A 12,184-nucleotide genomic window follows, 5' to 3' on the forward strand; every position below is an offset into this window, starting at 1 on the left:
GGGGCTCTGACTGAAGAAGTAACGGGAGAGTGAGAGCTCCGGGAAAGGAGGGGAAGGCGGGGAAGTGGTCAATGTGCTGCGGCTTCCTGGAAGCCCCAGCCCGCTGCCTCCACTTGGCCTTAGCGAAGTGGGTGTGGTCTCTAGTCTATTCCCCCTCCCTCTTTGACTTGGGCTTTCACCCAGGCATCCTGACGTCCCACCTCTGGCAAGTGCCGTGGGAGGGAGAGCTGGGCTCCCGCCAGCCCTCCGGTGGTATAAATGTGTCGTCCAGGACAGCCCAGACAGCCGCTGGCTTCTTCTGCCCGCTGCTGCCGCTACTGGTGTCACCCGTGGGTGCATCCCGAAGCGCGTGTTAGCTCTGTCCCAGACGAGTCTCTTAGGAGCTCCGAAGAACCGAGAACATGACCAAGGGTGAGTGTTCCTGGGCGCCAACTGGCTTTCTCTGCAGACCCGAGAGGGTGTGAGCCTCAGGGGGAGCTGGACAGTTCCTGTTCTCCCACCAGCTCGGTTCACCCCAGCTCGTGCCCTGGTCTTCCCGCCTCCCTGTCCCACTCCAGGACAGTAGCAAAGACTCGGTACGCGGGAAACGTAGGCCCTGGGGGGAAGCCAGACGGGCAGTGCCTGGCGGCGTGTGGGCTCCGGGTTTTAAACTCTTCCCGCTATTCTCTTCGAAAAAAAGAAGAAATCTTAGTCTCTCACTGAACTCTAGATCCTTTCTGGCTCAATTCCTTCGTTTCCCAGAGGAGGAAGGAGAAGGGGATGATGATCATACCGTAAAGGTCAGAGCAAAGATTCCAAGGGAGAACTCCAGACCCAAACCAGTGCCCCAAGGGTGGCCAGGATCAATTGGTAATAAAGTATAAAGTGCTTGCAAGCAAGTCTGCTACTGTTATTTCCACTATATTGGAAGGTCTCTCTAGTTCTCATTCTTTGACAAAACTGGTGAGGCAGATATATTATTCCCATTTTATAGATAGGGAAATTGAGGTGCAGACCAGGGACATGACCTTCCCAAAGTCATGGTCAGTTGATGATGGAGCCAGACTGATCTAAGGTCTGCTAATACCTAATCCAGTGCCATCTCCACTCACCCTGTGGACCCAAGAGACTAGAGCAGGAGACTACAACAGCAGGAACAGAAGAGGGGAAAGCCCTACTCAGTGTCAGTAAGTCTAGCTTTTCTACCAATTAGCTGTGTAACTCCAGGTAAGTCCTAGCCCCCTCTCTGGGCTTTGATTTCCCAGTAAATAAAATGGGAATAATAATAGCTGCTATGCTGCTTCCCAGGGCTGCTGTGAAGATAAATGAAGGAATGAAAGCACAGGCTACTAGCATTTGATCCGATGGACTTGAGAAGTCATTTAGAATCCTCTCCTCATCTTATAGATGAGGAAAATGAGGCTGAGGCCCCAGGAAGTTAGGTGAGTTATCCAGGGTGATGTAGGTAGTAAGAGTGGCAGAAATGGGATGTGAATGACACTGTACTGGTGGAACCATCATCTTCTCAGCACCTCCTATGGATCCTGCCCCATTTCAGCTAGTGAGCTAGAACCCAATCAAGAGATCTCGTGTACTAAGTGATAGAAAGAGCCCTGGATTTGTGGTAAGAAGGGCCAGATTCAAATTCTCCCTCACCTACCAGTGCAACCCTGGATAAATAAATTCTCTTACTTGAGTTTTGGTTTCCTTATCCATAAAATTAAGGAATTGAACTAAATGTTCTTTAAGATCTCTGCCAGCTTTAAACACTATGACATAATTTTTGAAGGCTGGTGATGTCAGAGAGCACTTTCAGCCATTCCCTCTGCCCAAGAGGCAGCCTCCTCTTAGCTCACTCCTAGCCCTGACTTACTTCCAATCTGGGACTAAAATAGTCCTCCCAGGGCATCTGTTGTCCACAAAAGTACTGAGGATGATCATGGAGTGAGAGCTAGGGACCCAAGACTTCCCCTGGGCTTTAGCTCCTTACTGTTGGTGACCTAGATGACGTTGGACAAAGTGAAGGGAATCCCCAGCTGGGTCATGTCCTTCAGCAATAAGAATGGGGCTGAGGAACACCACTCTATGGAGGGTTTGGGGAGGAAGAAGTACTGATGTAATCAAGATACATATTTACATATTTAAATTAGAACTGGAAACCATTTAAGAGATGGAGTCTAACCCCCTTATTTTAGAGATGAGGGAACCAAGGCTCAGAGAGATACTTCAGTCTAGAAAGAATAATGATATTAGCCCATGAATAAATAGTTTCTACAGTGACTTTTATTCCCCAAGGGTTTTTGCATTGTATATCAATCAGTAAACATTTATTAAGTGCCTACTATGTGCCAGGCACTGTACAAAGTGCTAGGGATACAAAAGAAAATTCTTGTTTTTAGGGAGGTAACAATTTAAAGGAGATTGTCTTTCCATTCCTATAAGGACACAGAGCCCCCATTATACAAATGAAGAAACCAAGGACCAGAGAGGGAAAGAGACTCACCCAAAGTCATCCAACAAGGTTGTAGCCCAGCTGGGACTAGAACTCAAGGCTCCCAACTCCTAGCCCAGTACTCCAGCCTTTACCATTTGCTTTGTGGTCTAGTGGAAAGATCACTGGATTTGGAATCAGAGGATCTGAGTTCAATCTTCTGTTATTTGCTATGTATGAGCCTTTGGGCAAGTCCCTTAATTTCTCTGGGTCTCGGTTTCCTCATTTTCAAATGGAGGGGTTGTACTAGGAGATATCTAAGGTCCCTTCCAGCTCTAAATCAATGAACCTCTGTAGATATGGGAAATTGATGTATTAATTAGAGGCAACTCAGTGGATTGAGCTCTGGGTCTGGAATCAGGAAGACCAGAGTTCAAATCCAGACTCAGACTTTGTAACTCTGGGCAAGTAACTTAACCTGTTTGCCTTAATTTCCTCAACTGCAAAGTAGATATAATAATAGGACCTACTTCACAAAATTGTTTGGGGATCAAATGAGATGTTTATAAAAAGCTCTTAGGACATAATTTTAACATAGTTATTGGACATATTTGGACATAATTGGACATAATTATTGGACATATGACAATAAATATTAAAGAGAGAACTCCTTGAGAGCGGGGATTGCATTTCCCTTTCTTTGCATTCCTCCCGCTTAACCCAGTGCATGGCACACAGTAGGTCCTTAATAAATGCCTGTTGACTTGTAGGTATAGTAGGAAGAGCACTGGAGTGGGAGCCAGAAGAACTAAGTTTGAATTCTAGTTCTAGCTTTGACATTTGCTGGCTGAGCTGCCTTAGACTCCGAACCTTATTTTCCCCATCTAGTGGAATAATTACATTTGTACTGTTTTTCTCCCAGGGTCATTGTGAGATTTATATATAGAAAAGCTACATATAAATGAGTAGTTCTAATGACCCTAAGATTTAGAATTGGAAGGCCTTAGTGGTCATACATTTTACATTTTAAATGTAAAAAATATGAGTCTGAGGGCAGTGAGGTGGCACAGTGGACAGAGTGCTCAGCCTTGAATCAGTAAGATTCATGTCCTTGAGTTTTAAATCTGGGTTTAGACACTTCCTAGCTGTGCGACCCTGGATAAGTCACTTCACCCTGTTTGCCTTGGTTTCTTCATTTGTCAAATGAGCTGAAGAAGGAAATGGCAAATCACTCCAGTATCTCTGCCAAGAAAACTCCAAATGGGGTCACATGAAGTCACATAGGACTGAAAAACAACAAACTTGAGACCAAGAGACACAAAGTGATCTTCCCAAAGTCTCACAGCTTTTAACTAGCAGACCCAAGATTCAAACCCAGACTCCAGCTCTTTCCGATTTTTTATTTTTTATTTAATATTGTGAATTTAGCTAGAAGTTTCTTTCTTCTTCTTCTTAAACATGAAACCTATGTTATTTTATTCCTTATCAAATTCCTTCGTGAGTAACGTTGACTTAAAGGAAATAAGGCCCAGAGAATTTAAGCAACTGGCCCCAAATGATAGCATAAGTCAGCAGTGGAGTTAAGCCTAGAACCCAGCTTCCTTGGCTGTTGGTTGAACATTCTTTCTATTGCATCGTTCAACCTCAGAAGTTTGCATAGGTCTAAACTGGCTCTCCAGGTTCATAATCTCTCACCCACCCAAAGGAGACAAGTGGCCCCATTATCTATCTCCCAGCCAAAGCAGCAATAAGTCTTTCATCAGGAGGGCCAAAAATAGTCCCTGCAGGCAGCCACAGCCCCCAAACTCCCTCCCTGCTTGTTTCCAGGGAGAGAAACTCAGCTGGGTGTTGTTTGGACTGTCCAGCCCATCTTTTCCAAATCCTCTCCATTGGTCTTCCCTAGACCTTCTCATGGCCAGGTTGTAATTAAATGCCCACACAGGTGAGGTCTCTGGGGACAGGAAATATCCTCTTTGGTTAGGAAAAGTTGGATCCATGCAGAAGACCAGCTAAGTCCTCTTTCATCCCCACTCCAGAGTTCCGTGTGTGCACAGTATTCATAACAATGAGGGCTCAGAAATCCCCAGCACTCTTTAGTTTACTTAATACTGTCCATAAAAACCCTGGGCGGTACCAGAGAGCAGAAAGTTAAGGAAACTGCCATATCTAGTAAGGAGCTTAGAAGAGTGAAAAGAGGAGTGGCTTGGTGGCTCAGTGAATAGACTGCTGGGCTGGAGACAGGGAGACTCATCTCCCTAGAGTTCTAATCTGCCTCAGATGCTTATTAGCTGTGTGACCCTGGGCAAGTCACTTACCCCTGTTGGCCTCAGTTTCCTCATCTGTAAAAAGAGCTGGAGAAGGAAATGGAAAACCACTCCAGTGTCTTTGCTAAGAAAACTCCAAATGGGGTCAGGAAGAGTCAGACATGACTAACAAAGAGGGAGAATAGAAAAGAGCTTGAGCTTTGCAGCTTGAGGACCTAAGTTTGAATCCTGCCTCTGTCTGTGTGACCTTGGGCTACCCTTAAGTTCTCTGAGCCTCGGCAGGTACTATGGTTCCACTTCTTACCTAGAAGGAAACTGAGGTTCAGGGAAGTTAAAATGACTTGCCCAGGATCACCAGAGCTAGTAAAGGTCTGAGGAGGAGTTCTAACTGAGGAGATGGGATTAGAGCTAGGCATTTAAGGATGGAGAAGATAACAAAGAGAAGGAAAGGTGCCATGCAGGAATGAGAACAGCTTTGTGAGGTGAATTCATTCTCATAAGGGCTGTAGTAAGAAGAATGCTGGACCTGGAATGAAAGGAGCTGGGTTTTATTAGCTGTGGGACCCTAGACAAGACACAAGTTCTCTGGAGCCTTGGTTTCCTTGCCTGTTTATATGTCAATAGTCTCTGACCCAGTGTGGGAGATCACAGCCCTTCTAGATCCCACAGTCCCCATCCTTAAATGCCAGCTCTAATCCCATCTCCTCCAGGAAGTCTCCACTAGCCTTCCCATGTTCCAATGATCTCACCCTAGAGCATATCTAGAAAAAGGCAAAGAAGTCAGAAGAGGGATTAAGACCAGACCATATGAGGATCAGTTGAAAAAACTGGGTCTGCTTAGTCTGGAGAAGCCTCAGAAAGTGCATGATTAGCTGTCTGTAAATATTTGAAAAGCTGTCACGTGGGCTGAGGCTGGTTCTACTTGGCCTCAGAAAGCAATGGGCGGAAGATACAAGGAGACAGACTGAGCTTTCACTGACGTTGAATTATTTTCAGTCCTGTCTGAGTCTTGGTGACCCCAAATTTTCCTAGCAAAGATACTGGAATGGCTTGCCATTCCTTCTCCAGCTCATTTTATAGATAAGGGAACGGAGGAAAACAGGGCTAAGTGACTTACCCAGGGTCACACAGCTACTACATGTCTGAGGCCACATTTGAACTTGGGAAGATGAATCTTCCTGATTGCAGGGCTGGCATTCTCTCTACTGCCTTACCTAGCTGCCCTGCAGAGGTTTTATATTTCCTAACAACTCGAAATGGAATTGGCTTATCTTGGGAAGTGGTGAGTTCACAAGAGGTCTTCAAGTTAGAAGGCGTTTTATGTCAAATTAGATCAAACTCAATGCTTTATGAATTTTTTTCCCCAGAGACTGAGATTTTGTGATTCTGTGACATGCTATCCCCTTAGCACTCACAGCCTGCACCACCCAATTCCCCCTTGATTAGGACCTGCCTCATACTACTTACCAGTTGCTTCCTATGAGAGTGTTGACCTCCCAGTTATTTTATGAGCACCTCATGGAGGCAGTGGTGCAATGGATAGATGCTGGGCCTGGAGTCAGGAATACCTGAGTTCAAATTAGCCTCAAACTCTTATTAGCTATATGATATGACCTTGGACAAGTCATTTATCCTCTGTGCCTCCATTTCCTTAACTGTAAAATGGGGATCATAATCCTGCCTGCATCACAGGGTTACTGTGAAGATGAAATGAGATATTTGTGGTATGTATTAGGTGCTTAATAAATCCTTATAATCCTCCCCCTTCCCGATGATCATGGGACATATCTGCTACTTTCTCTGTAGCAATTCCTAGCACAGGCAATACTTGGTGGTGATTGATAATGATCACACTTCCCATTTATATGATTTTTTTAAGGTCACACAAAACCCTGTGAGACAAGTAGGGCAACATCATCTGACACATAGGGAAACTGAGGTCTCTAGAAGCCACTGATTAGTTGATTAATAATAATAAAGCCTACATGCATTGGTTAAACATAACCACTCTTCTCCATTCCTAATTTAATCCTCGCAACACCCTATGTGAGGTCTAATTGGTATATGTTATTTATCTCCACTTGACTCTCCTGAGGAAATAGTCTTTCTTCCTTCCTTCCTTCCTTCCTTCCTTCCTTCCTTCCTTCCTTCCTTCCTTCCTTTCTTTCTTTCTTTCTTTCTTTCTTTCTTTCTTTCTTTCTTTCTTTCTTTCTTTCTTTCTTTCTTTCTTTCTTTCTTTCTTTCTTTCTCTTTCTACCAACCCTTACCTTCCATCTTAGAATCCATACTATATATTGGTTCCAAGACAAAAGAGTAGCAAGGGCTAGGCAATCAAGGTTAAGAGGCTTTCCCAGGTACACACAAATAGGAAGTGTCTGAGGCTAGATTTGAACTCAGATCCTCCTGATTCCAGGCCTAGTGCTCTATCCACTGAGCTACTAGTTGACCCAAGAGCACTAAATCTCAGAGACAGATGATCTTGGTTCAAAGCCTGGTTCTGGCACTTGAATAATTGTGTGACCCTGAGCAAGTCACTTAACTTCTGTTTGCCTCAGTTTTCTTATCTGTAAAATGAGACAATAATAGCACCTACCTTAAAGGGTTGTTGTGAGGATCAATGAGATCATAATTTTTTTTAATAAAAGAGCTTAGCACAGTGCCTGGCATATAGTATTACATAAATGTTAGTTATTGCTATTGTTGCTTCAGTAACTCTCAAAGTAGTTAACCATTTGGGAAAAAATGGAAAACCTCATCCTTTTGCTCATCACCTGACAGGACTTTGTGAACCTTATAGCACTACAGAAATAGGAACTGCTGTGCTTCTTGCTCTTAGCCCCAAGTTCATCTGCTGCCCTACTCCACAAATAAGCTGCTGATTTCTCTCTCTCTCTCTCTCTCTCTCTCTCTCTCTCTCTCTCTCTCTCTCTCCTGTAGCCCTAGTGATTGATAAAATCAACCAGGAGTATGAGAAGAATGGAAAAAATCACCGGACTTCTGCCTTGTCCCAGGACAGACTGGTGGTCAGAAGGGGCCAATCATTCAACATCTCCCTGACTTTCCAACGCAGAGGCTTTGAAGCTTCTACGGATAGACTCTTCTTCCTCGTAGAGACAGGTAAGTCCCACATAATTTTCTCTTCCTCTACCATCTTGGACAACACCACTCATTTACCTCCATGTAGCTCAGAATCAATCCTATCCAGTTGGAGGGCATGGACCTTTGTTGGTCTGTCCCCACCTTTCAACAGAGGACCATCAGCCCCAGATGTTCTTCTCCTACTCTTGGCCTCTAATGTTATGGGGAGTCATTCTCACCCTCTGTCTCATCCTCCCTCTAACAATGAGTGCCCAACCTCATCAGTTAATGATGGTTCTTATCTTCAGATGCAGGTGGAAGACTTCCTGCCTGCTGTTTCCCACATCAGCAAAATGTTCCCGTCACCAAGTTCTGCCCTACCTGCTCCTTCCCCCAAATTCCTCTTTGGCAGCAAAGTTAATCTGCCACAAAGCAAACACGGTCATCAGGAAAGGGAAATGATAGAACAGCCCATCTGAAACCAAACAAAAGAGTAAGCCTGCTGATAAGGGTAGAAGAAAAGGGGCTTGTCTTATAGTTTCATTTCTAATTCAGTAATAGGTTTGATTCCTGCCTGATGTCATGAGCTACTTTCCCACTCCAAGTCTAACTTTTTCCCCTAAGTAAAATAAAGGAATTGGTTAGATTACACATTCTCTGAAGTCCTTTCTAGCTCTGAAATTCTACATTCTAATGTTCCTCACTGCTCTGATACTTTGTGCTCTGTGTCGCACACAGCTCTCACATTCCGTGTTCTGACATTTCTCACAGCTCTAAAGTTCTTTGTTAGAAAAGCCCTTTTGGCTGTAATGCTCTGTGTTCTATGTACTAGTGTCTAGCAGTATATTTTCAGCTGGTTAGGAATCTTAACTTGTTCACCTTGAAGAGTATGAGGGAAAGGAGGTTTCTGAGATGATTATGATGTGGCCCAGAGACATAGAGCAGGGCCTTGATTCTTAGAGAAGGATCTTCAAGTCTCCATCTCCCTGATCCCTGAAAAGGTATCTCTCAGCTGACCCCTTCAATTACTGCCCAGCCTTCTCTCCTTGATTTGGTGACCTTAACTATCCAAGCACAAGGCTGTTGAAGACTGTAAACTACTTAAGCCTAGAGAAGATTCTGTTTTGAGAACATCCTGTACACTCTTGTTTCTTTCTCTCTCCATCCTCCAGCCCCACTGCCAAAGATGGAGTGGAGCTCAGCATCCTTAATTGGTTCTAGGAATCAGTCTTTATTGTGCTTCTACTATGGGCCTAGAATGCATTTCCCCCTCAGTTCCAGTTTTCAAAACCCTCTTCCTTTAAGGTCCAACTCAGATACTACTTTGTCCACAAAGCATTCCCCGATCCCTTCTGTCCTTCTGCAATTTTCTTAGAGCATTTTGTCTGGGTCTCTACTTCGCCTGCCTTAATACACACCGTACTTATTTACATGCAGAAATGGGAAGTACAGCCCCAGAAGTAGATGGTAAACCCCTGAAGGGCAGGGACCATGCTGTTTTTCATCCTCAATCCCAGTTCTGAGTGTACGGATGCCCTGCACAAAGTAGGGGGTTAGTTAATATTGACCCAAATTAAATTACGGGTCTACTTCTGGGTTAGCTTGATGAGGAAAGAAGAATATTGACACCGATCTTGTCCCTGAGGGTAGGAAAGAAGGCACATTCTGGAAAGAAGTCGTGTTTAATTAAGTACTCAATTGTGTGTCATAGACAGGTAGCAGAACTAATGGATTCAAATAATGAGAAACTGACAGGCCTGAAATGGTCATGGAATGCTTCCTGGAGGAAGTGAGCTTTGACTAGGGTCCAAAAAAAATCAAGATTTTTATTGTTGAAGAGAGGAAGGCATTTTGAAGCTGGAGAAAAAGCATAGAGTTAGGGATGAGTGTAGGACTGAGATTTGGGAGAGTGAGGTATCAAGGAGACCATTGCCTACGACAGAGGGTTTGACTTGGAGAACTGGGAAATAAGGTTGAAGAGAATAGAATGGGACCAGATTATAAGCCTTGAAAACCAGGTCAAGGAAAAATAGCTAATTCAGGTTTTCTCTAACACTTAGCTTGTCCTTTGTCTCCTACCACAATGCAGAGAATGAGGGCTTAAAAGAAATCCTCAACTACTTTAAAAATAATGATGGGGTGGGGGCAGCTGGGTGGCTCCGTGGATAGAGAACCAGGCCTAGAGTTGGGAGGTCCTAGGTTCAAATCTGGCCTCAGACACTTCCTAGCCATGTGACCCTGAGCAAGTCACTTAACCCCCATTGCCTAGTCCTTACCACTCTTCTGCCTTAGAATCAATATACAATATACAATATACAATATACAATATTGATTCTAAGGCAGAAGGTAAGGGCTTAAAAATAAATAAATAAATGAATGAATGAATAGATAAATAAATAAATAACTATGGGCTGGTAAACCCATTCCTTCTAGAACTGACTAGAAGATTTCTATAGTTAAAGCTGTCAAGATGACATCAGAGGAAGAAGGGAGGGAGTAGAATTCCCCATGTGGAGTCCTAGAACCTCAGAGATAGAAGAGACTTCAGAGGAATGATCCCTATAATCTCCCTGACAAGTACTCAGCCAGCCTTTTGAAAATCTCCAAGACAGGCTACTCATCGCTTCCAAAGAGAGCTCTCCCATTATCGGGCAGCTCTGACAGTTAAGAAGTCTTTTCCCTTTTAGGAAGTTCTTTTCTTATACAAAACAGAAATCCTCTTCCCCATCTTGCTCCTTGTTCTGACCTCTGTGGCCAAGGAAAACAAGTCAAATCCTACTCCTTCAGGAGGCAGCAATCATATTTCTCTCCTAAGTCTTTTCTCCAAGTTGAACATCCCTAATTCCTTTAGACTATTCTTCTGAAGAGGAAGAAAACACAAGGGTTCCGCAGAGCTAGTGGGTCACAGTGAAAAGAACAGCAGCCTTGGAGTGCCAGACGGCTTGCACAAGCTGCCCCCTCACCTTACACGTACTCCCCTCTATACCTCCTAGTCCTTACCTCTCACCTCAGGCCCTCACAAGCCAACCCAGAAATGGCAGATCTGTGTCCATATCACCTAGCAGCCCTGTAGATTCCCCCAGTCTCTCAAATAAATCTCGGAAGCTTCTGGTCTATCACCTTTCCTGCTTCTCTTACATCTTCTCAGATCCCGTGTTTGAAGCAATTTTTTTTTTGGTGGGGGCAGAGGCGAGTTCCAAATTGTCTCATTCCCTCCCAGCTGTAGCAATTAAACCTGAAGCGATCTTATGACATTGGGTGCTGCTTTCCTCTTTAAGGTTGGAGACAAGTAATGAGAAGAACAATATGAAAATATTATAGTTAGCCCCGTGCACAAACACCCCAAGGGCTTACAAAGCACCCATATTTCTTCAAGGTCAGTATTGCTAGTTAGATTCACTCTTTAGTTCCAACCCAAGAATTTCCCTTCTATTAATATCTCCGCTGACAAAGTGGAGTGGACTCTGAGAAGGGCAATCAGCATAGGAGGGTTGGTAGAAATGGGATGTTGTGGCATACAAACACTCATTTAAAGAACTGGGGATGTTTCCCCTAGAAAAAAGATTTAGGAAGGGCATGTTTATTGTCTTAACATATTTGAAGGACTTTTTGTACTTGGTCTAGGACTAGGAACAACAAGTAGAAGATTCAAACATTTTGATTTGGGTTCATATAAGGGAAAATATTCTAAAAATTAGAACTTTCAAACAGTGAATGGGCTCTATTGGAAGGTAATGAGCTCCCTATCACTGGAGATTTTTATGCAGTCATTGGATACTTGTTGTTCAGTCATTTCAGTCACATCCAATTCTTCATGACTCTATTTGGAATTTTCTTGGCAAAGATTTGGAGTGGTTTGTCGTTTCCTTCTCCAGCTTATTTTTTTACAGGTGAGGAAACTGAGACAAACAGGGTTAAGTGACTTGCCCAGGGTCACAGGGCTAGTAAGTATCTGGGATTGGATTTGAACCCAGGAAGATGGGTCTTCCTGACTCCAGGCCCAGTACCTTATTCACTGTACCAACTAGCTGCTTGGATAACTAGCCATTTAAGGTCGTCTTAGGAGAGATTGTTATTTAGATAAGCATTGGACTAGATCAGGGGTCGGCAACCTTTTTGGCCGTGAGAGCCATATTTTTAAAAATGTAATTTCATGAGAGCTGTACAGTGCTCACAGTGCGCGCTCCTGTAACAGCCCCTGAAAAAAAAATTGACTTTATGGCTCCTGCAGAAAGAGCCATATCTGGCCCTCAAAAGAGCCAAACATTGCGACCCCTGGACTAGATGCTCTCTGAGGTTCCTTCCAGTCTTTGAGGTTCCTTTGGTGCCTTTGTGAAATTCAAATGCAGGAAAAGATATGCATTTTATAAATGCTCCCTTGGGCCAATCTTTGACTCTTGCTCCGGGTAACTTAACAAGGATAGGAAAGCTA

General features: G+C 43.9%; 1 protein-coding gene across 1 annotated transcript in view; it reads left to right on the forward strand.

Moving 5' to 3' along the window:
- The first annotated feature begins 323 nt into the window (after positions 1–323).
- TGM2 (transglutaminase 2) overlaps positions 324–12,184 on the forward strand; it is a 65,387-nt gene continuing 53,526 nt past the window's right edge. Inside the window, exons 1-2 of the mRNA XM_044664301.1 lie at positions 324–411; positions 7,612–7,791. Coding sequence (XP_044520236.1) covers positions 402–411; positions 7,612–7,791 — 190 coding nt within the window. The 5' untranslated portion in view covers positions 324–401. The remainder of the gene's footprint in view (positions 412–7,611; positions 7,792–12,184) is intronic.

Source organism: Gracilinanus agilis, chromosome 2 (genome assembly GCF_016433145.1).
Source record: "Gracilinanus agilis isolate LMUSP501 chromosome 2, AgileGrace, whole genome shotgun sequence".
Classification (NCBI taxonomy): domain Eukaryota; kingdom Metazoa; phylum Chordata; class Mammalia; order Didelphimorphia; family Didelphidae; genus Gracilinanus; species Gracilinanus agilis.